At 39.7% G+C, this 27,796-nt stretch overlaps 3 protein-coding genes and 2 pseudogenes across 5 annotated transcripts; 1 reads left to right on the top strand and 4 right to left on the bottom strand.

Annotated features, from left to right (window-relative positions):
• The window catches only part of LOC145470095 (uncharacterized), a 2,326-nt pseudogene extending 2,076 nt beyond the window's left edge, over positions 1 to 250 (bottom strand).
• Positions 251 to 2,264: 2,014 nt separating this feature from the next.
• LOC145479737 (trace amine-associated receptor 8b-like) lies at positions 2,265 to 7,592 on the bottom strand (annotated as a pseudogene).
• A 141-nt stretch (positions 7,593 to 7,733) lies between these two features.
• LOC145479739 (octopamine receptor beta-1R-like) lies at positions 7,734 to 9,124 on the bottom strand. Its single transcript, XM_081458175.1, has one exon. It carries the CDS (start codon positions 9,119 to 9,121, stop codon positions 8,048 to 8,050), a length of 1,074 nt encoding a protein of 357 aa, XP_081314301.1. The 5' UTR covers positions 9,122 to 9,124; the 3' UTR covers positions 7,734 to 8,047.
• A 2,852-nt stretch (positions 9,125 to 11,976) lies between these two features.
• LOC145479740 (uncharacterized) lies at positions 11,977 to 16,745 on the bottom strand. 3 transcript variants are annotated; one of them, XM_081458177.1, is made up of 6 exons: positions 16,486 to 16,745; positions 15,260 to 15,391; positions 13,838 to 13,927; positions 13,214 to 13,356; positions 12,189 to 12,323; positions 11,977 to 12,062 (listed from the first exon to the last, which is right to left on the bottom strand). In XM_081458177.1, the coding sequence occupies exons 1-6, from the start codon at positions 16,646 to 16,648 to the stop codon at positions 12,036 to 12,038; spliced, it is 690 nt and encodes a 229-aa protein (XP_081314303.1). In that variant the 5' UTR covers positions 16,649 to 16,745; the 3' UTR covers positions 11,977 to 12,035. The 3 variants fall into 3 exon arrangements, with proteins under 3 accessions (XP_081314303.1, XP_081314302.1, XP_081314304.1); XM_081458176.1 differs by lacking the exon at positions 11,977 to 12,062 and having other exon boundaries at positions 12,084 to 12,323; XM_081458178.1 differs by lacking the exons at positions 11,977 to 12,062; positions 13,838 to 13,927 and having other exon boundaries at positions 12,084 to 12,323.
• On the top strand, positions 16,695 to 26,202 carry LOC145479738 (glutamate-rich WD repeat-containing protein 1-like). The gene is made up of 14 exons (XM_081458174.1): positions 16,695 to 16,836; positions 17,567 to 17,710; positions 18,251 to 18,297; positions 18,870 to 18,947; positions 19,592 to 19,660; positions 20,612 to 20,726; positions 20,832 to 20,917; positions 21,536 to 21,703; positions 22,167 to 22,210; positions 22,545 to 22,683; positions 23,218 to 23,342; positions 23,826 to 23,897; positions 24,011 to 24,212; positions 25,233 to 26,202. Exons 1-14 carry the CDS (start codon positions 16,695 to 16,697, stop codon positions 25,335 to 25,337), a joined length of 1,536 nt encoding a protein of 511 aa, XP_081314300.1. The 3' UTR covers positions 25,338 to 26,202.
• The last annotated feature ends 1,594 nt before the right edge of the window (positions 26,203 to 27,796 follow it).

The following is a 27,796-nucleotide window of genomic DNA, read 5'->3' as shown; positions in this document are numbered from 1 at the left end:
ACACACGAAAAACACAACCGAATCTCGACTTCGCACGTACTTGGAGTGGGCTATTTGCGGTCGCTGTATTACTAAAAGGAAACGTTTTTTTCCGAAAAAATTGGCAGCCATTCGTGGAAATTACTAAAAATTCTGATCTGTTCAGGCGAACAATTAATCTCTTATTGTCTCCAGAAAAAGACCGATTTCTAACTACGCGACTTCAACGAAAGGGAAAGTGTCCTCTGTGACCAAATCAAGTTTAATGAAATTGTACTTACATCAGCAACACTACAATAGCGGCATCTCGCTAGTCACTGAGCTAATGTTAACGGCATCTAGTTGAAAAATTGGTTGCCGTCTGCAGAAAATTATAAGATTTTGTTATCAAAATCCTGCAAAAAGACCACTGAAAACATTGGGTAATGTTTTTAAGAATTATTATGTACACAGATCGCTCAAGCAGTTTTATTTATGTTACCATTTGCTAAGTACTTCAAAGATCCTCATAGATAAGGAAGAAATAAACAAATAAATAAATAAATAAATAAATGAAATAATAAATAAGGAAATCTGTGAATAAATAATTTTTCGTTTATCATCTCTGAAAAATGCGTAGCTACCCTCAGCTTTCTTTTTGGATTTCAATAGGCGCCCCTGCTGAGATTTTCTTTTTCCAGATTGTCCTTTATATCGGTGGAAAATACCGGCCATTGTATTAGCTAGGCACCGTCCTTAATCCAATTTATATTTCGATACGGCCATTTTAGAGATACCGAACAACATGCGTTCACCAATTTGTTTGTCAAGCTAGGACATAGCTACTTTGACAATTACAAACGTTACTCTGATTGGATGCTGTCGCCAATATGTGAATAAAGGTAAAGTCTGTATGCGAGCCAAGTGGCCCATCAGGCCGGAGCTTATCCCGGTTTCTGTAGCATGAAGCGACTAAGAGTATTTCTACTCCCCCCTGGATGGGATGCTAGTCCATCGCAGGGTTACCCCCAGCATTAAGTTCGCCGGTACCCATTTATACACCTGGGTGGAGAGAGGCACTGTGAGAGTAAAGTGTCTTGTCCAAGAACACAACACAATGTCCCCGGCCAAGGCTCGAACCCGGACCGCTCGATCCGGAGACGAGCGCACTAACCTTGAGGCCACCGCGCCTCCCCAATATGTGAATAGATCACCCTTAAACTGAAACGATACCGTCTCGTTTCTGAGAAAACGGAACAAGAAAACGTGGTTTTGAGACAAAGCTACTCCACAAAACGTGACAAACAACTTAAGTAGCCAAATATCACTGGAACATCTACTCGACAACTACCGATTAACTACGAAAATGGCCGATATCCTCACCTACATCGGACGATAACCTACGAAAAAAGCCGAATTCACTGACTTGTTTACGCTACGATGGCATTATTTGGCTTCGTCTCTAAAGATACTGTAAGCGTAAAAAAATTGCAAAACATGCATGATAGGAGAGATTTATTACTATAGCAACATTCTTTTTATAAAAAAATTAACCAATCGGTCACCAAAAACACCGTGGTCCTGAGGAAAATGGTAAAAGGCATTTTCGTTAACAGTGATTTTACAGCAATGTTTGGCGTGAAATCTGCAGTGACTGAAACTTAAATTTCCATGTGGTACCGCATGTCTAACAGCCAGGATTTACTATAACTCTACCGGACTATTACTTATAGGGAAATCTTGGCTGACGTCAATGTTTACGGCAGCTGTCACTTGAGTGTGGAAAAGTAATTGATTTTGCTACAGCACTGGCTTCGTTGAAATAAATTCTTCAATCGACTGGGTGGGTTTGATATTGAAAGAGATATTGATTTTCAAAAATTGCAAAATTTCTGGATGGCAAAAGCTCTAATGAGTCCAAATATTAGTTGTGAACTTTTAAGTTTTAAACCCACCTCACACAAAAAGTATTTAATACTTTGGTCCCAAATTTCTTGCGACCCTTAATCGTGTCATAATTTCATCTTTTAGAGGTGATATTTTTGTAGTTTGATCAGAAAGTGAAGAGCTTATGCTAATGAGATAACTATTGTAAACAAAGATTCCTCTATTTGACTTTATATAACGCTATTAACTGCTATTACCAGATTAGGCTCTCGCATGTGCTCCACCCAGCCACATATGGTTTCAGTTAGAGCTTTTACTGTTCTTAATTTCGATTATATAATTTGTTAGGATAAGCATTTAACAATATAATTGCATAATTCAGTTTCAGTTGCGTAAGATTTACACTGATCATCCCCTTTTGATACAAAATCTCCCTCAAGTTCTATCAGTATCGACTCTTTCCAAACTGAACTGAACGCAAGACGTACGGATTTGAACGCCAAGCTTACGTACTGGGAAACGGCGTGTGCATCCATAAGGTATTCCGCTGGACCGCTGGGAAATTGTGTCACGATGATATGTTTTTGTAGACGGTATCTCCGCTTGATCCTGAACATACTTCGAGGGCGACGGTCTTCTTATTGGGTTTGGATGGGATTCTGTTGTCGACGAACTTCTCACTGAGACTGGGAGCATTCCTGGTGTCAACGGCTCTTGAAAAGATGTTGATGCCGACAGTGTTTCAATTGGGCCTGCAAGGGGTAATGATATCCGCAGTTGTTGAGCGGATGCTACTACTAAGGGTTCTGGAAGGGATGATGTGAGAGTATTCCCATTACTGGGCCGGGTCGGGGTGGAAATGCGGACGGTTCTGGAGGCAGCACTGATTTCCATGGCTCCGTCGGAAGGGGTGCCCATTTCGACGGCTCTGGAATAGACATTGACATCGACGATTTTCCCATTAGGCGCACTGGAACCCGTGCTGACGATACTTGGTCTGGAAGGGATGTTGATGGCGTTGGTCTCCCCACTATGCCTGGTTAGGGATCCTTGATGGTTTGCAACAATCGCTCTATCATTTACAAAGTTGCTTGCACATCTGAATACCATCCGCCTCATCATTTTTTTTAACACTTTTTCGAAAGGCCTGTTTGCGGATTGAGTAGATGATTGGGTTAGCCATAGAACTGACGAGGTAAATAGCATTAGTGAACTTGACAGCCATAATTGGAACATCCTTCATGAACTGACGGCAAATATTTACGATCCAGAGGGGGATATAAAACGCCAGAAAAGCACCAACCACAAAACTCACATCAACAGCTGCTTTTCTATCAAAGATTTTTCTGGTCGTTGCCTCATTCTGACCTTTATTTTGGTTCAGCGTGTGCTGGATTTCTAGATCGGCTTGTTGCACTCTTCTTGCTGTTTTGAAAACAGACCAGTTCAGGTACGAGATAACCAGGAAAGGCAAGGCGAGACCGAAAATGGCATAAAAGATCAATCTTTTCAAGTGCGCATCGCTCTGGACCGTCCATCCTTGTTCACAAACGTACAACTTCGGGTTGTAGACGTAGGTTCCCCAACCAAAAAATGGGCCCATGCAGAATGGAATTGGAATGATCCACAGCAGTGCCAGAGACGTCCCTTTCCGCAGAGTCATGATGCCATTGTATGTAAAGGGTTCTTTTACTATCGCTCTGTATCGCTCATACGACACAGCAACCAGGTGAAGAACTGTGTTAAGGTAGAAATACCTGGAAAAGAAAGCCAGCAGATAGCACATTGTTTCACTGTACAGCCATTTCTCCTGAATCATGCAGTCAAGATTGTATGTGTTAGTAAGAATCAGACCGAGTAGGTCCGAGACTGCCAGGCTTGCCAACAGGATATCACACATAATATGCAATCTACTCTCCACAGAAACCGTCACAACCACTAGAAGATTTCCTGAAAGACCAATCACGGCCACAATGGCGCGGAAAGCAACAATAAGCTGAGTAATGACCATGTCTGTTCCTAGGAAAAACTGCTTCGTCCAGCAACATATACGTACGATCACGTATTCTGAACATCAGTCGTGTTATGTAGCGCGAGGTATGACTTCACTAAACTTTATTACTGCCGAAGCTAAGTCTTTAAAAAGCAGTTTTGAAAGCGCTTTGTTTGGAAATGAGAAATGGCAGTAGTAAACAAAGACGCACTTGATCGATTTTGCATAATAATTTACATTTACGTGCAAGCGTTGGTAATTTCGGATGCCTCGTATTTAGAAACAATGAACTGAAAAAAGCATTTGAGTAAAAAAAGAAAAACGTAAAAATCATCACCGTGAAAAGAAATATCGGGAATTTGCGATAAATGTCGCGGGATGTCATGAGCGATAGACGGTGTAAAGAGTAAATAGTGATCAGTGGTGTGGGGTAATTTATTGAAGAGAGTTTTCAGCGCTCGAGGACGGCTAAAAGCGACAGCATGGCAAATAAAAACATTTGTCTTTATGAATTAGAGTTCAAAAAAGTTTTAGCAAGTAATTATTTTCGTTTAATCCCACTTTGGTCCATAGACCGTGTACTCCGCACGCATCTCTGGTAACAGACGATATTGCTCTAGGAATTTTCAAGAACTAGGCAACATGTAAAAAATAAAAATGATTTTTTTTCTCCTGTGGGAAGCAGCCAGGTACGAACATATGCTAACGATGATAATTATGTTGTAGATTATCGAGTGTAAAGAAACTGCCACTTTGACACTTCAACCTCATTGTGATCGATATAGGGCCATAATGGAAACTACACCCTATTGAAATAAAGTGTCATTAATTCATTCACCGATAGAGTGTAAATTACGAAAATGAAACTCAAAAGAAAATGGTACAAATCACTAAGTAATGTATCGAAGATATATTTTCTTTCATTAAAAGATGGCGAGAAACACATTTTATCCTCGTAAAAATATAATAGTTGGACTTGTGATCGTCCGGGTGGGGGTAGTTCTGAAACGAACTGTTGTTGGTGACTGACGTTTCGACAACCTGGGCGGAAGTCATCAACAGAGTCAAATGAGAAAGACTCAAAATGAGGGAGTTAAAGCAAACCACATCACGATCGACAACGGGAGCAGGGGCGCTCTCCCGGCATTTAACCCGGCAAAGATTTCGAGACTTTTGAACCCGAAAATTGTTTAATTCCCGAGATGTGAACCATCCAAACGAAAATTCTAGAAATTCCGGGAGGAAAATCAAATGGAAGGAAACGGTGATAAGAATATTTTCAAAAATTTGGGTACACTTCGCGAGGTAGTTCTCTTTCCCGGAAAAACTGGAAGATACTGTTCCATTAGGCTCGATTTCATCTGCGAGCCCACTGTTCCATTCGCCACTGGAAGTTTCGAGTGATTCAAATCATAATTTTAGGTCGACTGATGGAACGTGAGCGGGAACTCCACGGAACAAAAGGTAAAGTACAGTGGCTGTGCACGTGCGTACATTTCTTTGCCGTCCTCTACAAAACAACAAAGCGAAATGACCAAATTACGTGAAGTCAAAATAACGTGAGCCACGACGGCCAATTTTTAAATTTAGTTTTTCTTTTCCGAATTTCAACGCTGTCTTACATATTCAGTTTTGGGATGGCTCTGATAGTAACAGACAAACTGAATGAATCTAAATTATTGCCGAGATTCGTAGGTTGAATATAAATTTAATATTTGAATCGACAGTGCACGTCCTCAGCGTTAATTACCATCGTAGTTGCTGTAAACTCCTTAGATATCTTTACCGTGGATTAATAGAGCAATGGTATGGAGAGCAGGCCATTTTATTTATAACGTAATTTCTACAGAAAGAACGACACATATTTTTTAGCCAGGCTACCCAGTATCAGATGTGCTGTATTCTTTTTACCTATGAATGATTACACCCGTCTATTTCTACCACAAAGCTTGTTCTTAAGAGGCCGTCAGATTCAAAAGGACATCAGTTTTTCACCCGTCCTCTGAATTCGCTAAAAACTCACTAATATTGAGGGTCTCAGAGAAACAAAACTCACTGTTTCCCTTCGGGCCAGTCATTAAGTCCTTATTGTTTTATAGAAAACACAGGTTAGGTAACTGTTTTAATTTCTAGGTTAGTTACTACGATTATCAGTTGAGTAAGGCACGAGGGACGTTTGGTTACGAAGTTTTGGCCTTAAAATTATATGTTGTCACGGGCAACTTACCTCGTTTCCGTTGGTAACAATATCAACAGCCGTGCGTCGCCTGTCGCGTCGCCTACAATTTCGCGCGCTTTGCTGCCGATGACGTCAAAAGCCGACAAGTTGCCAATGGATACAGAGCCAGTTGCTCGTGACAACACGATTTTTACGTTAAAACTTGGTGACCAAACTTTTGTCCCGCCTTACTCAACTGATCGTAGTATAATTGACGTTACAATCAGAACTTTGTGCTTTGTCTGAGTATTGTATCGAGAAAGAGACGGAAGCTTCTTTGCGAAAACTATTCCGCTTTACGTTACGTTTACTATCCACGCGTACAAAAAGGGCAGTCGGTAAGCAGTGATGTTTTTTCACTTTTCATAGTTTTATTTCTATGCGTTTTTACTTCGACTATTGCCAGTTTTTCTTGCGTTCGTGTATTTATGTTACGCAACTATTGTCCATCTTGGCACTTTCAGTACTTTCAGGCCTGGTTCATACGTCGCACTTCTGCCATGTTGAAATCGATTCAATCAAGCGCAGCAGAAATGCGACTGCCGATTCATACGTCGCACTTGTGTCGCACTAAATTCAGAATTAATACTGTCGGGTATGTCGGTCAGCGGAAAATGTTTTAAACGTAGAGTGTTCAATATGGCGGACGAAGATACTGAGCGACGAAGGACTTTAATTTTGCGAAAACCTGTCCGCCAATGGAACGAGAAGGAGAAGGCTGACAATGTAGCAGTATGTGCTGCAATATTTTCAGTTAAAAACTCAAGTTTAAAAAACTCCAAGTTGTCCTTGTAAACAAGTCGTCTGAACAGATCGCGTCTAGAATATCAGCAACAGGATTATCGAGCTACTGCGCCCTCCTGCCAGGTAGCATTGGGACGAGGGACGAAATTTACGCATGCTCAATACATTAACATGTATTGGACTCGACACGGCAGAAATTCGGCGTTTGAATCGATGTCGCATTTCTGTCGGATAATGTAACAAGACCAGTCGAACGTGCGGCAGAAATACGGTAGAGACGAACATGATAACTCTGGCAAAATTTTGCTGTGACGTACGTTTCGTTATTCCAATTTTTGTTCGTTCGTTTGTTGAATGGCTTCTTCAGGCTGTTTCAAGCACCATTGGTTTTGTTCACGTGATTTAAAAAAGTGACACGTGATGACAAGCATCTCTTGGCGCGGATTGCCACAGTTTGTAGCACGGCTGTTGCAAACTCATCGAAAGTACCAAGTTCGAGGCAAGTCTTATCCATGTTATGGATTTTGCATCTGTCGAACTCTTCTCTGCAACATATCTTGGATTGTATCTTGTTAGAAAGTGCGAAAGTCAACAAACATCAGTCACTCATCACACGATCATCGCGTGATCACTTTTTTGGAATCACGTGAACGAAACCAACGGTGCGTGCAATGGCCTGAAAAAAAAAAAACCATTTCAACAGACGTCCGGGATCAAGAGGACATCTTGATCGGAATAGAGCTGTATGACATTTTTCTCATACCTCTTGGCCTTGAGTGTTACTTATTACAGGAAATTTTCGCCCTTCTCGCGACTCTCTCAAATCAAATTTATGTCGCTATAAATAAAGAAATGTATGTATATTTTAAGTAAAGTAGAATTCAGTACAACAACGACAACAACACCAAGCAGCCTTGATTGTTGATCAATAAAACAAAACTTAGAATACAGTTCGGTTCTTTTATTTTATTTTCAACTCACTTTATCCACTTGAAATCGTTTGATCTGTCTGAGTAAATCATAAACTTTGAAACAACCAAACAAAGTGAAGCGAAATCGCAAAATAAAGTTCTTTTTCTCACATACTGGCAAGTCGGAAACTGCCGTTCAAAAAGCGGTGTATGATTTGGCAAACTGCAGACTACAGGCGTTCCAGAATTCTTTGTTATTGATCAAGTTAGCCATTGCATCTAACTCGAATCTAACAGTTCGTCGTCTTCTTAGGGCGACTTAAAACGGGCTGGTTATTACTGCTGCACTCCAACAGCATTTTGCCAACCACACATTCTTCTAACGGAAATCCTGAACTCTCTTCTACGCCAGAAATAAATTACAGGATTCAGTGCGGAAGTTAACAGAACAATCGTGTTTGCAGCAAACCAAAGCAAAGTCACCACTCGTCCACGCACATTATAAAACTTGCGCGCAGTGAATGTTGCTATGAGCGCCAAATTACACAAAATCATAATACCAATGATAAGCACAATTGTCTTCGCTGCCTTGGTATCACGTGCGGTATTACCGCGCACCCCTGTGTTTTCCGAACTTTCCGATGGCGGGTAACTTTGTAAAGAATTTTCAACCAGGCGAATGAGCGCTGAATGTCTCCGAGCTTCTATCCACAGCCGGATGTTTATTACAAGAACCACTAAAGCACTGAAAATAACAAACGCCATACGTGAGTAGCCTATGAGGCCCCCTCCATGCTCGCGTCGAGTGAAAATGGTCAGCAGCGCCCATGAAATCCAAAACACCAAGAAAACTACCAGAACTTTCTTCTTGGTTATAAAGCGATGATGTTTAAAAGGATGAACTATGGCAATGGAACGTTCAACGCTGATTAAACAAACGTGCAGCATAGAAGCCGACGAAAACAAGAACAGAAATATTACATACAAATCTTTGAATGTGCAAGCTACGCCTGAATTAGCAGCGACTAAAGCTGTTTCAGCCACAAACAAAGGTTGAGTAACTAAGCCGACGAACAAGTCACAAAACGACAAACCAAGCAAGAGCAGGTTGGATGGTGTTCTCAGTGATTCAGACCGATAAAAAGTTGCAATAATCACACAGTTACCAAGAATGGCTAGAACGGCAAAGAAGGCGTTTGCAGACGAGATGAAAGCGCACACCGCTCGAAATTCCGCAAACGTAATGTCGTTTCCCGTTTGTACTTGTTTCAACAGGGAACAAAGCTGGTTTCCTGAGGAGCTTTTTGTGTCTGCTAAGTTCTCTTCCGATAAGCTGTTGTTCATTTTCTCCTTGCAAGCTTTCGAGTCACACTGTACTGCATACCTGTTTTGCTTTGAATGTTTCAGCATACGGCTGTTGTCTCTTAGCTTCGGTCATCCGCTACTGAAACGAAATTCCAACTTAAATCACCGTTCCCTTGTTCTCCATCTACACTTGCTGATTGCCAGACAAGAGAGTTACCAAGAACTCCGCTTAAAACGCAAAACGTGTTTAACTTTGAAGTCGTTGACGTGCTTGAATAAGCAATTTAGCTTCGAAAACATTTACAACATCCTTTAGAGCCTTCAGATTAATGACCTTCGTTATCTTTACATGCATCTCATTGATTGTTTTAAAAATAGATTTGATCTATCGCCGCAGGAGAACCTGAATTGATTATACAGAAATATCGGGAGGAGGCCACAAAAAACGGCGAATCTAGCAGGGAAGGCGACTCTCGAATCGATGTAAGTGCCCGCTATACCCACAAAGCGATGAAGAGGTTAAATTTCTTTATTTCAAAACTACTATAGCAGACTGAGTCGAACTCTGAATTAAATGGCCGCTGAAGAAGTATTACTAGCCTTTGTTCCAGCGCTATCTTTCTTTCTCTCATTAGCTAAATGTAGCACAAATAAAGAAAACCTTTGGGAGCAGGGAAGATGAGTCCATTCCAAATAGAGAAAATGAAATACACTCTTTTTCTAAGAATATTGTTTTCTCGGCCCTGGCTGAATATTCTTATTTTTCTGCCGATTTTAGGCTTAGAATGTTCTTGTGAATATTCTTAAATTAAAGCGCATGACGTTGCTGTTTTAGAATGTTTGGGGGCATCAAATACTATCAATCACAAGTGTTTGGTGTCTAGATGGCGTTGAAGTAATTTTGGAGCCAGACTGTAGGCAATAAAACCTGATGTGACACACATAACTTCTTCAGAAATGTATTAGCATCGAACATACGGCTAGTGCTCTTTTTGTTTTTGTTCTGTTTTGTTTTCTTTTTTTGGCTACGGTTTAGTTGAAAAGTATAGTTGTATTGTATTTACAAATTTTCAACACACAAAATTATATTCTTTTCAAACTCTCAGCTTTGGTTTTATTTGTAAAATATTCTTAAAATTTTGCACATTTCAGCCGATATTCTTATAAAATATATTCTTTTATAAAAAAAAGTGTTCATCGTAACCCGTTTCGAGAACATACAAACCATAGAATATTTAAGAAAGAATAATTTGGAATGTAAAGGCACAAAACAAGATAAAGTTCCTGTCAAACCACAATCAAATAAAAAATATTGGATGCTTCGGTACATTTGATTATATTGGAGCACCAGTGTTGATTGTTTCCTCTTACAGTTCCCGCAGACATTAAAACTGACCACAAACTTGGCAATTACCTACGCTGCGATAATTTTGAGACATCGAGCAAACATGAGTAAAACACGGCTTCGCCAACATTTACCGCAAGTTCAGAGTACAATATTGTGAAGTTTAGATAAATACACTCAGGTCACGGACAATATGCACGCCGATGCACGCCTATTGCTTCTTCTAGTCCCAGTCCCACTCCCCCCAACTACTTTATCAGTAAAACGCACCAAAATGCACGTTTGAAATTGTTCGGTTATGTCGTCTCTTGGCGACATGAAGTCTGTCAACTGACTACAACATTAAGAACCAGCTGGTGTCTTCTTTGTCTAAATTCCTCTGTCCTGAGAATGACAAAATTAGTTTTATACACAATGGAAAAACAAGCAAGCACGAAAGGAACGCTGTTGAGTTAATTAGTTTTTAACAAGCTGCAGAACTCAGTAGGATGTCAAATATTTTGCAACGAATTCTGTCTTTTTCTTGCACGCACATTGGAAATATTTAAAGTTTCCTTATTGGACCAAGTTTAACTTTTAAATTAACTGAATAATCGTGAACAGACACTTCAGCTCCAGACACTTCTAACTCGCTAAACACTATTTTAAGAAGTTATTGTTAGTTAAATAACACAGTTATGATTATATGTAAGTTAATCGGATGACGGCACAATTAGGACAAACGATTTGGAACATGGTCTGTGCTCTACTCCGTTCTTCTAAGTATTCGATAACAAAAACAGAGTTTTGTAAATGTTGTCCGTTAAAATAAAGTGGACGAAAATTCAAATTTTCAAGAAAGACTTTTCGGTTTAATGGCTATGAATGGAGTTCAGTTCTGTCTGTCATGATACGTATTTTTACATAGCAGGAAACGAATAGCTAATGAAACTTTTTCACTCTCCCGTCATCGACAAAGAAAAATTAGTTAATTCGAAATTCAATGATCACTTCGAAAGAACAACAATGATAACTCCGGTGACTGAGAACTGAAAGCAGTATCTCTCCATATCCCATGCTTAGCAGCCAATCAGAACGCCAGTAAGCCATTGCATATTACCCTGGTCGTATATTGCACTCTGCTTCCCGGCATTTGTCACCTGTCTCGGGATTAATGGCGGTTTGCGTTTGAAACAAAATGTATATAGGAATGGGTCGAAACAGCCTCGGATCTTTGTGTGAAGTCCACGGACATATTCAGGAATGCTTTGAAATGATCGAAAATGATCACAAATGTTGGAAGTCTTTGTCGGCGCAAATTGTTTGTCTTCTGGAAACGAGTTCAAGTTCAGGAACATGGCACAAATGAGCCACACGTGATCGGGTTGACACGGAATATTAGAGAACTGAAGAAACACGAATCAAAGTAGTGCCAGAAACTACATATGTACACGTAGCAGACTTACATGAATCGACTTTCGATCAATCAGTATCAATCTCCAAGCGACGAAATCGCGAAACCAACACACCAGTAATAAGGACCTACACAGAAAGTCTTGAAACTGGCCGTAAAGTACATATAGCTACAGGTAACTGAAGGCAAACCGATAAAATGAACTGGATGGCTTTATAGTTCAGCATAACCTTTGAGCAAATGTTCAGGAATAAGTAGCAGTTCTGCCAAAACATTCATTGTCATCTTCCAGTTGTCGAGGTAAAAACCTAGAAAATAGACAACGCAAAAATCACACAAAGTCAGCGAGATAACACACTAAGTTCCACATTCAGAGAGAATTTAGTTTTGGATACACAGTTTGAAACAGGTAGTAAAGTATGAATTTTTTTTACCTTTCTCAGCAGATCTTTGCTGAGTGATTTTCCTGTTTCTTTCGGTGCGGATTGTTCAGGGATAATCTTTTTTGTTTTGGTGTCTTCTATGGCTTGATGCTGCTTGAAAGTTCTCAGTCTTTTTTCAACAGGTTTCTGTAAACAAATGAGAATCACATGTGCTTAAGTTTTCAAATAAATAAATAAAGTTAATGTTGGACATAACAAAGTTTCTACATTTTTTTATAACTGTAACCTTCAGTATGGACCTTGAAGCCGTCAAACAAAATTTCCTGATATTTTCCAGATCAAACATTTAGGCTTCTTTCCACACAGCAGTCAAAACAGAACTATTGAAATAAAGTGTATAAATAATCAATTCAACGCCACTTTACTTACAGTTGCACTCGCCTTAAGTTTTGTACAAATTTTAAGTAATACATCACCCACGACGGACGATGTTTCACCACATTTTCGACATCAAGAACAAAGTTGGAAATACCACGCGAAGCGGACTATTTTTTATGTACTTCAAGGTGTTTGCAAATGTGGCTAAACACTGTCTTGAGTGTTTGATATATCTTCTCAACTGAAACTAAAACTAAGGAGAAAACGGAGGACTAAAATCCTAAAAATCTATGTTAATTAAGATCAGATATCCAAACACAGTGACTGGTATGATTTCCTTTACTTAAACTTGATGGATTGTGAAATATGAGAGAACACATAACAAAACGTTGCAGAAACAATAGCACTCGACAAGCAATTTACCAGCTGACAAGCTGAATTATCTTGGATTCCCCGAAATGCTTTTAACTTTCTTATCTTTTTCAACCTTCTTATCTTTAAAGTTTGAATTCTGTTGAGATTGTGCACTAATTGTTTGACTGCTGTAAGGATGGGGGTCCATTTAACCTCTGCTTGATCAGGGAGCTGAGAATAAAGCATGTTCAAATATCTGTGGGATATGCAGTGAAGTTGTCTATACATGACTGTGTATTTTTACTCTGAGTGAATTGGGGGTATACAGTATACTGTAGTCTTACCTGATCAGCCCTCTTTCTTTTCCTTGTTTCCATGGCATCTATAGCTTTTCCTTTCTCCACATTTTGTAAATAAAAATTGGCCTCCTTTTTAGCTTGGGATATTTCCGTTCTCATTCTTTGTTCCTTTGTAGCTTTCTCATAAGCTACGAGATAAAAATAACATTCAAGATAACATACTAAGATTAGATTAAGTGTATTTAGCATGTCAAACTACATGTCCCTTGTACATAAACAGCCAAAAACTCTGTTAACAGGCACATCTCATGAGCACACACTTGCTGTAACCTACATTTAAACAATACAACGTTTATTTGTTATCCTCCCATAAAATAATGAATATACCTATTAAGACCTAGGTAGACCCTTTTTGGGATCTCAAAAGTATCCACACATGAGAGGTTTGACAAGGCAACAAGACTGCAAGTGCACTAAAGTGTAATACATGCCGAGTATGACTTAAAGTAAACATACATTGCATGTGCGACTACTTAAAGAGGGAATCAAGATTTAAAGTACTGTCTACAGAAAGGCTTAATCCACACTGGTTAATCTAATGCAATGAAGAAGTTGATTTGTACATTATACTCAGTAAAAACAATACAGACTATGAAGATGTTGGCATACCAATCTTTTCACTGAGATGCCCCCAAAGGAATTTTGGAAGATATTTTATATTCCAGATGTCATCATGGTAATATCCTCCTTTCTTTCCCCCTGTAAATAATAATTCAACTTTTTTTTTAGTGTGGGTAAAGTCTAACTAAACAACTCAAGACAAGATAGTTAATGAATCAATTGTATAATAGTGACTAACCTCTTTCACCCCTCCTTAACACTAAAATAAGACAGTTTTACCCCAAAATTTGACAGGGCCTGGTTAAGATGAGAAAGGATTGGGACAAGACACAGGTGCATCTAGTCTGGCCCAATGCATTTTCACACATACCATCATTCTGTGTTCATATTGATGTTAAATAGAAAACGTAAGCTGCAAGCAGTCGACTCCAAAAAATATATGACTACTTTCTTTATAACCACACCCTGCATCCTGTCTTTTTACACTCCGAATGATTGTTATTGATCAATGTCTTTGCCCTTTTGTACTTATAAAGGGGCTGACATTTCATTTTCTTCTTGTCTGACTTGTAATTGACATGGTCACTTTCTGGGAGTGAAAACTTGCTAGCATTTCATATATTATTATAAAAGGTGAGTGTCTTCGAGATGCATGTAAAAACTCCATGAAGGTTCAATTTTGTGGGCAAGTCCAAACTTTCAGGCATTTAGTGTGGTACTTTTTGCTGGTTTTCAAGAAAGAAAGACCCTCAAAAGGAGGTTTACACTACAAGTTACTGGGAGGGGGACTGAGTACCAAGAATGTAGATTTACAGCTGGGAGCCTGGAAAAATACCCATCTTCCATGAATTTTACTGGTTGACAAGACTGGGAGACAAGGAAGTTGAGTAAATTTTAAAAGGCATTTCCCTGACTACTACCCACCTATGACAAAAATATTTCCACTTGTTTCAAATCTTCAGTTACATCCCTAGGTAACACCTTATACATGTATCTGCTCTTGTGTTTGTACCACAGTTGAGGTGCTATATGTGACCTTTAAACTGTGATGGCTTTCTGAATAGTCGTTTTAGTCCTATACTGTAAATTAAACCATATATGTATGTTTCTTTGCCCAGTAAATGTTTCTTATCATTCTGGTTATCTAAGTCAGCTGAAATCTGTAAAGGTACTTAATATGTATGTTCAACAGGTGTTCTAGTAAATTATGTTGAGAAAAAATTTAATTAAAACTTCCCCTATCCTTTTGTCTGACATGGGGGATAACACTTTAGTGTAAGATTGGTTATCTCCATAACAAAATTGAGTATTTATGTTCTAAGAAGAGAAGTGGATCCCTTAAGCATTTAGCAACCCCATCCAACCCTCCATCCAAACTTTTCCTAATAGCATTTCCTTTAAATCTCCTCTTGGATCTGGCAATGACTATCCCCAAAGCTGATCAGTTAGTAACTACTTCAAGACAATTACCGATAGGTGTATTGTTCAAGCTTTGTGCCACAGCTTTTGCAATGCATTTGTCTTTAAATTCAATCCATCCTTCAGTGAATAACTTTCTTCCACTTCCACCATGTTTCTTCCTCTTTTTTCTTACAGAGACATCTAGAAACCAACAAAACAAATAAAACTGATTTTCAAGAAGCATTCAAATAACAGACCTGAAGAGACTTACAAATGGAAAAGTGTTAAGAAACACTGTGTAAAAGCAATGAATGAGTGTTCCATTGATTTGGTTGCTCATAATAATAGATAGTTAACAACTGCCTCATGAATTGGAGGTAGGGAGCCCGAGGCATCCAGGAGCTTCCACTATTGGCAGCCAGCCATGGTAACCCAGCCATGAGGAATCCTGGCACATGCGCAGATCTAAACGCCACTGATTGTGAAGCAAGACTTGCGCTCCTTGTTGTTAACCCTGTTAAATTACAATTAATGTCGTTGTTCCTAGTGAAAGTAAGTTAACCGTGGTGACTTGCAATTGAACCAGAGCTATTATATTAATCAAATACAAACAACTTGTGATGGTGTTAATGGGGGAACACTGCCTTGCGTTTCGTTAGCCCGTGCAACTTCTGGTGATTGCGTGACAAAACAGCCTTTCTTATCTCCCCAGCACTATGAGCTGAATGAAAGACAGCATGTGCTGGATCGGACAAGAGTATCGGTTAGCAAGTGATGTTCAAAGGCGACGAAAAAACAACAAGCTTGGGGGAAGTCGTTGTGCAGACTTAACCGCACCACACAGGAGTGACCCTTTGTTAATTATGCAGGAATACATGACCGGACTCAGGCTAGGACTGTCCATCGCTGACATTAAGAACACAGAAAACACAAGGATAACCTAATAAAGACGTATCTACGCTTTTGCAGCGGTTAAAACAGAAGAAATTACGTTTAGAAACACCTTTTGTCCTGATAAGCGTCTGTGCTTTTTAGCGGAAAAATCCCATCCCCACGTTGCTGCGAGGTTGACTGCGAGATACTGGGTACCCTATTTGCTACGATTTGCCACTATTTGCCACTATCCGAGACTGTTCGCCACTATCCGCACTATTCGAGACTATTCGTTCTATTCGCTATTCGCTATTCGGGACTATTCGCTGTTCACTATTCGCGACTATTCGCTATTCGCTATTCGGGTTTTCCAGACACCCCTACGAAAGTCGAATTAACCACCGAATCAACAAAATTCTTACCTTCTGGTTGCAAGAAAAGTCGCCCTACTTCTCCATATTGTGAAAATATGTTTCTTATTTTAGCTGGTTTCATGAATGGCGGTAATCGACTCATGTAAACCACACCAGGATTTGTTTCTTTCGTCTTTCTTGTCGACGGCGTTTCTTCCATTTCGTCGGCCATATTGAACGTACTGGACGAGAGAGGTCTGAGTACGATTCAGCGGCTTATGTCTTACCGTACACACTTCATGTATGCCTCATTTCAACATTTACACCATTTTCTTTACTCCTTCACACGTGGGGCATCGCCAATTTCACTTGTTTTGGACCGTATATTGTGTGAAATGGCAGACGAAGGATGTATTGAAGGTTTGTTTATTAATTGCAAATATTCCCTTGTCGATCAAGTAAGCAACTGGTCAAGAACAAATGCGTGATCTGACTGAACTACAGACCTTCAAGAAATTAGACGCTCACACTAGTGCTGTGTTTACATGTACTCAGAGGTCTAAAATCCACAATAAGTATTATAAGCGAACTGGAGTTGTCCATTTATTTTAAAGTTAATGGCTACTACCCCGTCACTCCAGATTGTTGAGTTCTAATTCTACCAACTGAAAAGTAATTGGAATAAGCAAAAACAATGTGAGCAACACAACATTGACAAGCTTTATTACATAGAAGAAACCTGCATAAACATCAGAACAGAAGGAAAAAACCGCTTTTTTTCTTTTTGTTGGGATGTACATGTTGTTATGTCGCTCAAGTAACATGTACATGTAGCAATACTTTCAATTGGTCTTGTGGCGGTTTTCGATATATTAAAGTTCAGCTCGGCAGTGAGGCTTAGAGAACACAAACAAAGGAAATTGAATGACATGTTTATTCATTTCTTTTACTTGTGTTCTCTAGGCCTCACTATCAAGCTGAATTTTAATACATGTATATCGAATGTGGCCTATTGTTATGTACATCCTTGGTCAGAGAAACAGGGAGGTGCGAAGAGCTAAGACCATTACCAAGAACATTCCAGTCATTTTAAATATTTCTTGAAACCACAGAGCTGGTATCCCTGAAAAGTGTGTTTTCTTATGCTCAGGTTCTGGTGATGAAGAAATGGAAATATATGATAATGATGAAGAGGGTGATGATGATGGAGATGACGGTATTGAAGTTGAAGATGATGACGATGACAAAAAAGAAGAATCCATGTCACCAGTTAATGGTGCTGGTTCTAGTACAGGTACAGTTGTATTAAGGACTCTCCACAGCTGTCCTTGTGCCATGTTATGCCTCGGACTGTTCTAAATCTAGACAAGTACTTGTCACTAATGTTATATATGCACTGTGTTTGTGTGATGTTGAAATGTTTTCATTTGAAGCTGTACCAACATTGTAGCAATGGTCTGTCCTTCCTCTGTCCTTCCTCTCCCCTCCTCAAAGATACCCATGTTACTACTCAATCCCTGTGTATAATCTCCCTGTGTATAATCTGATCTACTGGAATTCCTAGTGGAAATATGTGTTTTTACTTATTGAACATCAACACTCACACCAGCTTTCAAGCACTCAGTTTGCTAAGTTTAACATGCACATGTTTAAAAAAAATTACAGTGATTTGATCAACATCAGTTTCAATAACCTTCACCCTTTTTATTATGGATGCTTAGACTGTATGCACCTTACATGTGACATGTTTAAAAGTTAAACATGTCCAGGTACACTTCTGATTACTTTATGTACCCTGTCAACCGATTATGACAAAGCAAACTTTGAATTTCAGGGAAAAAGAAGTCAAAGTTAAAGACCAATAAAGAGGAAAAGACCAAGGTACACTGTTGTCATGTAATCTGTAAATGTTAAGTAGTGTGTTGTTTGAAAGGAAGGGAAATTTTTTGGTTGCACGAAATTGCCTATGAGATACCCTCTGATCTACTGGGAAGGTCTTTGGTAATTCCAAGAGGATGGGAGGGGGTGGTAGAAAGCCCCTGTAGTAAGTTTAAAGGAGAATATGAAGCTAAAGTGGAACTCTTATCTGGTTGGGAGAATGGTCAAGCCAAAAGACAATACAGAAAGGGTACGGATGTTACTTGAATTTTCTGAACCACACAAATTTAGTCTTGAAAGCTATGCTTTTTCTGTTCATTTTCATCTTTTTTTTTTTTTTTTTTGCTTACTAAATCATGCAAAACTGACAGAAACTACAGAGTGTAACATGGAAGTTCTCTTCTCTCTCAGTTCTCCCTTGGTCATGTTTAACATGTAACTCAATTGATTTAAAGTTCATTCTCATGGATTTCCTAACTCATGATTTGGCAGAAGTTCAGCTGGTGATAACAGTAAGCTACACAGACATGCAAAGAGAGAATTCTATTAACAATAGTTTCTTGTGACCTCATTAGGTTTTTCTTCCTGGAGATGAGTTAGAAGAAGGGGATGAACTGACATATGACAGATCAGCCTATGAAATGTACCATGCTGTAAGGCAATCTGCTGTTTGTGTCAACAAGTAAAATTCATTTTTACTAGCTCACTTAAAATTTACAGTGTATATTGACAATGGCATGCCTTTTTATTAAAGGATCAGCTTCATGTCTGTCAAGAATAGATGATGTACCACATCCAGTGGCAGATCTAGACCTTGAGCCAAAGGGGGGGGGGGGATTTTTTTTTTTACACAAAATAAGAGGGGGGCTGGCCCCCCAAGCCCCTTCCCTAGATCTGCCACTGACATCTTGAAAATTGTTAACACTAGATGAAAAAATGGATTTGCTGAAATTTGCCTTGAGGAAACATTCTGTAAAAGGCCAGAGTAAATTTGTAGCAAAAATGGTAAATGCCACATTTGCCACAGATTCACTTAGTTAAAAAACTCATCGTTCTTACAATGTATGTGCATGAAATCTGCCCCAATCATCTTTAGTTACTGTTCTGTCTGCTTTTTTTTTTCTTTTTCCATAGTAACAGTACTGTGGTCAACCTTTAGCCAGCTTTCTGATAGGTCTTAAAACTCTAATAAATATAGAACATGTGCATGAGTACAATCATGTGTCTATTTTGTTAATATTAACTTATCAAGCCCACAGGATGGGGATTTTATTGTTCTATTCATGCTCTTTTTTAGGCTCAAACAAATGCTCCTTGTCTAAGTTTTGATGTCATATCAGACAGCCTGGGAGATTCAAGAACAGAGGTGAGGGTTAAATTACAACACAGAAAAAAAATACAAATCATCTATAAGACATATCTGGGTACATAGTGTCTCTGAATGAAAAGTTAAGTTTTTACTGTTGGCTGGCCCCATAATGTGATATATAACTGAAGTACTCACCTGCGATCTGTTATTCAAATGACATGCTTGTACATGCACCTGAATTTGGATCCAGGATTAGCTTTCAAACATCATCAACAATTCCAGTTTCCCACCTGGTAAAATAGGTCCTTTACCTTGGGTCATAATACCTTGTAGTAGTGATCAGATGTGTGGTTTAATGACCTTAGAGCTATGTCCATACCGCTGGCCTCTGGACAGCTACCTACACTGTACTTGGTTCAGCCTTGCCAGATTGGTGTACTTAAGGTTAGAGTTAAAAGAAAGAATGACCCCCTGCTCTTGCAGAAAGTTGGTCGACTGAGAGACCCTGGTAATGAGGTTGGTAGTAGGTCAGGCTTGAGGCTAACCACCCCATCCTGTAATTTACATGTAACACAGTTGATTAAACCATCCAGCTTAAACCATCCGTAAACAGCTAGGCATTGAGCGATATTGAGTTACTAAAGGCTAATTAACAATTATTCCATGAAACCGCGTTGGATATGAAGTGATAAATAACCAACGAGCGCGTAGCGCGAGTTGGTTATGATCACTTCATATCCAACAAGGTCGAATGGAATAATTGTTTTAGTATATTCTTAATCGGGTTTTTGCCGCCGATTTTTATTTCAACAATTTTACAGAGCGGAAAATTTTTAAACTTGGCGCACTGTTTTCCATATAAGGTAAAACTCCGACTAATGGCTCATAGTCGGAGTTTTTGAGCCAATCAGAGAGCTAGAAATGCAATAGTCGGAGCTGAGAATATACTAAAAGAGGTTAGCCATTTGTGTTGTGAAGGCTTTAACCAGGTGCAATTCTGTTTTCCAGTATCCAATGACAGCATACATTGTGGCTGGAACCCAGGCACCACCAGGAAAACAAAATCATGTCATAGTCATGAAGATGTCTCAGTTAGACAAGACTCTCCAAAATGAAGAGGAAAGTGAGTGAAATGGAACATCCATTGGCTGTGCTTAATCTCAGTTTTGATTGTTTCCTGTTAAAATCTGCTTCCGGTAATTAATTAAAATCTGTTGATATGTACCAGGTGATTCTGATGATGAGTTGCTGGATGAAGAACCAGATTTAGATACAGCCATGTTGAACCATGCTGGTGGTGTTAATAGAATTCGGGTAAGGTTGTAGCTTGATTATAATTCAATTGATATGAAAAGTAATTTTAAATTAAGGTTTGAAAGAAATCAAGCTGAACCCAATCAAATTTCACATTTAGTCTTTCTTGGGGTGGTGGAGGGTTATTTAGAAGGATGGCAAAAGTTATCTTCAGTAGCATACGGTAACTGCAGCTGCAGCTCTAGACTTACCCTATGTTTTAAATGTTTTATTCATGGGAAAAGTCAGTTTCGAGAAAAAATCTGGTACTTCCCATTAAGAAGTTTCCATCCCTTGTACTACCCAGGAATGTGATAATATTACAACACCTTATTATCCAATTTTTGCTCTATTATCTGTCAAGTGGTCGCTTATGGGAGGTTAAATAAAAGAAAATTTCAAACTCTCTAAATGTGGTTGTGGTTGATTACAAGAGGTGGTTGCTTACAAGAGGTTCCAAATATAGTGATTTGACTTGGAAACTTTTGGTATTTTGGAAAACTGGTCGCTGAAGAGAGATGGTCGCTTACTAGAGGTGGTCTCAACCAGAGGTTTGACCGTATATGATCTGAGTGTGGTAGTTCTAGATTTCTGTAGCCTCAATTGGCTATTAAGATCATACAACACCTTTCTTGTCAGTTTTCATCTATCCCTGACCGGCACATTGTAGCAACATGGTCTGAGAGAGGCAAGGTTCACATCTGGGACACCTCACAGCAAGTTATCTCTGTTGATAACCCAACGACTGCCGCAGGAGCAAGCCATTCAAAAGATGTCAAGCCACTCTTCACATTTGATGGTCATCAGGTAATCTAGTGCACAAAATAAAATAAATAAAAATTATGTTATTTGCACTAATATTCAGAATTGAATGCAAAAGCTCTTGATTAAAAAAAAAAATACATTCTTGCAGGGTAGCTAACCTACTGTACATGTAGTCCTAAAAGATCAGATCCCTCATCTGCCAGCTTGGTCAGGCTAAATAATTCCTGCCAGGCCTTCTCAGCAGCTTCTCAGCAGCTACTATTAATAAATAATACTGAAAAAATAGCTTCTCAGCTTCTCAGGCCTTCTTGTACACCTTTGCCAAAGGATTTTGATTACTCCACTCTATCCGTTTTTGGGTTTTGTGCAGGGTTTTGTGTGTTAACTTAAAATTATCAGTGTGTGGTTTTGGGCGATGAAGAAACTATTTTAGACTTAAACTTAAAAGCCTTTTTTCTGTCATTTGCTGCATACTAACTCATCATGTACATGTTGTTTTGTCAAGGTTGAAGGATTCGCTATGGACTGGTCTAGAACTGTACATGGGAGGTATGAATATGTCACAATGCTATAAATTCAAATTGATTTCTCTTTGATTACAGTATATATATTCACTGTTTCTTTCTATGTGAAGTAAAATGTTTTGTGAAGACTTTTATTAATAGTAGGTTGATATGGAAAAGGTTGGATGGGGAAGGGCTTGCATTTATAACAGGAGGGCCAGTCAAGAGTATGTTTTGTCAACAGGCAGATATTAAAAGCCTAATATATATTAACCAGAAAGGGGAGTTGTGACAGGGTTTTACAGTATTTCTTATTCATTGTGCAGAGGTAGTACTGCAGCGCTTTCTGGTATTTTTCTTCACACTTTCTCTTCTGACAGGTTAGCAACTGGTGACTGTAAGAAGAATATCCATCTGTGGACTCCAGTGGAGGGGGGCACATGGCATGTTGATCAGAGACCCTACAGTACACACACAGACTCTGTGGAGGACATACAGTGGAGTCCAAATGAACAAAATGTAAGAGCCAACAGTTGTGAACTTCAATTCCACTCTGTTAACCATCCAGGAAACACCCACGGGCTTGTTAGTACCCAACTTTCACCAGTGCTTTACAGCGACTCTTTAGAAACTAGAAGAAATCCAGGGCGAGTCTTACCTTGTACTGACTTGTGTGGTCATCAGTGGGGACAAAATAATGGATGACAAGTAATGTTGTCCGAGTGATGATCCAGAAGTGACTCAGCACCAGATTCCTTTCATTTCTAAAGCGACGTGAATTGAAACCAAAGAAAATGACGTAGATGTATTTACCTTCAAGATTATTTCGAGTTATGGCAGATGGTTTAACCAGTGCTAGGCACCCATCTTTTTTGTGAACAGTCATAGAAACTTTGGTATAATCTGTCTGAAATAGAACCAAGGCCTTCATCAGAGTAGTTCATTAACTCCATGCGTGAATTTTACTGCATTGCTTTAATCAGTTGCACTTGATTTTGATCTCAAAACTTATGGTGATTTTTATATATTTATTTTAATTTCTTTGTTTGTCAGGTATTTGCATCATGTTCAGTGGATAAAACAATAAGAATATGGGATGCGAGAGCAAAACCCTCTAAAGCCTGCATGCTGACCACGCAAGCACACGACGCTGACGTAAATGTGATCTCTTGGAACAGGTTAGGATTGCATGCACGAGTTCTTTGTTTCAGTGGAGGAGGCTGCGAAGCTGTAAGGAGCCTCGTGGCTTCGCAGCTCGTAAAATTCCCTCGTGGCGTCGCTCCTGACGTCGTCCGTGGATCCGCCGTCAAAGCAAAGAACTCGCTCGATAAATTCCAGCAGCTAGGCAGGTTATAGTACTTAGTCAAGACGGTTTGAGCCGGGACAAATTTCTGATCGGGGAAATTCCTTAGCAACATGAAGTACATGTATCATGGCGAAAAGCTGACGTGACGCCTTTCGTTCTTATTGTATGGCTTTTGATTGGTTAATAATCATCGGAACCTCTTCGGGTTCTTCAACGAGAATCTGCCGAAAAGGCCGCATGTTGCCATTGCCAGGACGGCCTACCCTTGGAAAATCTAGGAAATCGTTTTTATGCCATATGACCTGTACGTCTACAGTTCAGTTTAAATTTACATTTTGGCCTTTTTTCCTTGCAGAAATGAGCCGTTTATTGTTTCTGGAGGTGATGATGGTGTTGTAAAAGTTTGGGATCTCCGGCAGTTTCAAAGGTAATGTATAACCACTGGGAAGTTCTGTACAGTTATGTACCTCTGTTTGAACCTGAGGTACTGGGAGACTGGCTCTGACTGTGTGTCTATAACGTATCTGTATGTCTCAATAGTGGTGTGGCAGTGGCGGTTTTCAAACACCACACAGGTCCCATTACATCAGTTGAATGGCATCCAACAGACAGTTCAGTGTTTGTCGCGTCTGGTTCAGATAATCAAGTCACTCTGTGGGACTTGGCAGTGGAGAGGGACAACGAAACAGAAGGGAAAGGAAGACATCTGGATGTTCCTCCACAGCTACTGTTCATTCACATGGTATGCCAACTTAGTTTGCTTGCGAAAAAGAATTCTTTCGGTTTGTATACTTGGACTTGCCCGCAGTTGGAATGGTTTGAACTTTGCACGTAAAGAGTTAAAGGGTGTGGACGATGGACCAGGGACGGATCTAGGGAGAGGGTGCAGGGGTGTGCACCCCCCCCCACTCCCCCCTCCCCCGAGATGAAGCCTTCTTCTTCATATTCGCTTTTAAAATTTGTTTACCTCGCCAGTCAGTTACGCCATTCCTCAGTGGTGCCCTCCCTCCTAAGCAAAATCCTGGATCCGCCCCTGTGGACGATCGAAGTTCGTAGTTGGCTTCGTTGAGGAACTGTGAGAAACGATGTTGAAAAAGTAATTTGCTATTTTGGGAGATTTTTCACAGCATACTTTGTTCCTGCAGAAATTTGATGATCTTGAGGGGAACACAAGCTAAAGGCAATTACAGTAATTAATTAAAGTGAAAGTGAAAGCTAAAGGCAACTAAATTAATTAGAGTCAAAGTTAAAGTAAAAGTTAAAGTTCACTACAAAGATCAACGACGTTGACGGAACCATAAGGTTCTAAAGACAAAGTTTGTCTCAAATTAAGCCGCGTTAGGCAGTGCGTGCTATTGAGTTGTACGATTTCTATCGTTTAAAATCCCTCTAATGGACCTTCCAGTAGCAATCAAAGTCACGCGTGCGCATTAACGTGACACACGCCTTCTACTTCATGGATGGAGCTTCTTGAAAAATGTCAACTAGAAAATTTTTAAGTTCTTATTTTCATCATCCATCGAAATCTTCTCCGTCTTTCCTCGGGAAAAGAAACGAGAAAAAACAATGAATTTAGAATACCAGGATATCAATATCAGAGAATGAATATGGCATGAAGACACACGTCTGTAAAATTCGACTCTATAGCGCTACATCTAGGCAATGAAAAGAAGGGGAAATTTCCTAATAGTTCATGCACGTAACTTTGAGTTGTACAACTTCGTTCACATGCACTGATGTTGTTACCATGATCTCCTTTCAGGGCCAGAAAGATATCAAGGAGGTGCATTGGCATCACCAGCTTCCAGGTGTATTAATAAGCACGGCTGAAAGTGGCTTCAATATCTTCAAGACGATCAGTGTCTAGTGGCAGAGAAAATGTCATCTTGGTGTCGTGCCTGCCAGTATCACTCAGTGCTACGCCATTTGTATTACTTCCCTGGAAAAGCATTCAGAGAAACTGAACAAGAAGAACTTCCTCAGTTTCATACTGAGGGCCGCCTAAAATTCAGTTGTATCGTCCAGAAATGATTTTAGTTGGAGGAACCGTTTTATACGGCCATACTATACATTGTCCTCGGTGGATTTAAGAACTCGGCGGATTCATAGCGGGAAACTCTACATGGTCGTCACCTCAACGTGACCATGTATAACGACAGTGGTAGCTTTTAAATTATATTATCTTTTAAAATTATCATGCATCTGATGTAACAAGCGCAAGGATAGTGCAGGGTACCTTGCGAGACCAAGATTCCCTTCTCTTTCTGCTCGGTAAGGGAATCTCTGTCTCGTAAGGCAGGTACTGGAAGAATACGGGCCTGAGGACTTGAAAGTAAAAAGGTCAAGGGCGGATAATCTCCCAGTACAGTCCTGAGCAAGCTTGTTCAATAAGAGATTTATTACACGACTGAAATGTATAGAAAAAATCCCACGATCACGGACTAGAAAGACACCGTGCTACTCTGGTTGAGAGCCGACTCGCCCTTCAATCAAATGTCACGTTAAAAAAAAAAAACACTACAACTCGGATTGTTTTACAATCCAGCAAGAGGTTAACTTTGTTCCTTAAATACGAATTTTATTAAAGACAGGCTTACTTTTTATTCTGTATTACATGCAACTAGGCAAGTATAGGATCAAATGAATGTGTATATTAACTTATTCTGAATGGAATGAACGCGACGATATAGCGATTGTATTGGTGACCTTGACTGCAATGTAGTAAACAAGAAATAGCAATGTCTTAACTAGTGCTTGTTTTTATCTTGTTTGTCAATTAATTAATTTATCTAATTCTACGTTTCATAACCTTTCTATTCAACAATTAGACTACGAGCCTGAATTTTCTATGAGCGAACATACGAGCCGTAGCCCAGTTGACTATCGCTTATAGAAAACTAGGGCGAGTATGCTAATTGTTTTAGTTCAAAGGCTTTAAAGGATGACTGTGCAAAACCTTCAATTCTGTGTATTTCTGGGCCAAAACTTAAGAATAATTTTCAGTTTCAATGTCTTTCAAGAGCAGCACGGGCGAGATCGTTGTCTATCAGCGATTATAATTCACCACCAAGTTTTCTCCGATTCTTATTGGTTTAAATTAATCACGTGACGCGTTAGTTTTGCCCATATAGCCCATCCGAAGTAAATACCCGGATGACATCTGACTTGCACGCTTTTCATCTAAAAAAGTTGAAAAGAATTCTATATGACTTCTGAACTGGCGCGCGGAAGAAAAGTTAGGGATGAAAATAAAGACACTGGAGATTATGATCTGATCATAATCTCATGAGACACTAGTCTTATAACCTCTTGGAAATTTGATGTTAACATTAGCGTATTTATTTAGTTTCAAAAACATCAAATTTCCGCGGGGCAACTATCGGCTGATAGTTCCTCGACAGAAACACTCTCTTTTAAATAGAAATCGACGCGAGAACCAATCAGATTCACACTACGCCGGAGAAATTTGAAAATGCGGCTTTATTCATACGGTTGGGGGGAGGGGTTAGGCCTACCGTCCACACTAACCCGTCACGAAAACGGAGCTTTTCGAAAACGCTCTTCAAACCGGAGGAATTTGAAAGCGCCTGTATTTCGTTTTAGTGGGGAAAACATTTTTTAAAAGGAAACTGGAGCTTTTCGAAAACGATGACGTCACGTTAAGACCGATAATCATGTGATTTATGATTTCCCTGTCCAAGGTTTCCTCGAACACAAATCCAAAATGACCGACGATTGTTGCCTTTTCAAATTCCTCCGGTGTAGTGTGGACGGACATTTGATGCGTTTTCAGAGTGAAAACGCCGTTTTCAAATTCCTCCGGCGCAGTGTGGACGGGGCCTAATGATATAACCATTTGACTACTCGCCCTCGTTTTCTTTGAGCAGATGGTCAAAGAGGCGTAGCCCAGTTGACTATCGCTCATAGAAAACGAAGGCGAGTAGTACAATTATGTTAGCAGACACTCAAGAGGATTACTCTTAAGACTTTTTTCTTGGACAACACTCGCGATGGTTTGGAGTAACCCTAAGTTTGGCAGGGTTTCACGTTTTATCAACGATTTTAAAGCCACATAACTCAACTTTCAAATTTGTATTTCTTTTATTGATAGGACTAATAACAAACTTCCAAAGAAAGGATAATGAGACATCTTTTTCATGTTCTTATGCTAGTGCTCATGCTTGCGTCGTTGCAGTTTGCAAGTACAATCATTGTTGTGCTATACCAGTGGCGGATCTAGGGGAGGGGCCGGGGGTGGGGGTGGGGGTCCTCCGCAGAAGGAAGAAATGCCGGCAGGGCAAGCAAAATAAAACCGCCCCCCCCCCC

This window comes from Orbicella franksi, chromosome 2 (assembly GCF_964199315.1).
Source record: "Orbicella franksi chromosome 2, jaOrbFran1.1, whole genome shotgun sequence".
Classification (NCBI taxonomy): domain Eukaryota; kingdom Metazoa; phylum Cnidaria; class Anthozoa; order Scleractinia; family Merulinidae; genus Orbicella; species Orbicella franksi.
The sequence above is the reverse complement of the archived record's forward strand: the minus strand, read 5'-3'. Positions and strand labels throughout refer to the sequence as shown.

Bases quoted from the DNA above. Each gene is read 5' to 3' on its own strand.
- LOC145479740 (XM_081458176.1), bottom strand. From the start codon at position 16,648: ATGGCCGACGAAATGGAAGAAACGCCGTCGACAAGAAAGACGAAAGAA. The intron at 15,392-16,485 runs GTAAGAATTTTG...GTTGGTTTCTAG, and splicing joins ACTTTTCTTGCAACCAGAAG to ATGTCTCTGTAAGAAAAAAG. The intron at 13,357-13,837 runs GTATGCCAACAT...TTTATCTCGTAG, and splicing joins GCATCTCAGTGAAAAGATTG to CTTATGAGAAAGCTACAAAG.
- LOC145479739 (XM_081458175.1), bottom strand. From the start codon at position 9,121: ATGCTGAAACATTCAAAGCAAAACAGGTATGCAGTACAGTGTGACTCG.
- LOC145479738 (XM_081458174.1), top strand. From the start codon at position 16,695: ATGTCTTACCGTACACACTTCATGTATGCCTCATTTCAACATTTACAC. The intron at 18,298-18,869 runs GTACACTGTTGT...TGACCTCATTAG, and splicing joins ATAAAGAGGAAAAGACCAAG to GTTTTTCTTCCTGGAGATGA. The intron at 22,684-23,217 runs GTAAGAGCCAAC...TTTGTTTGTCAG, and splicing joins GGAGTCCAAATGAACAAAAT to GTATTTGCATCATGTTCAGT.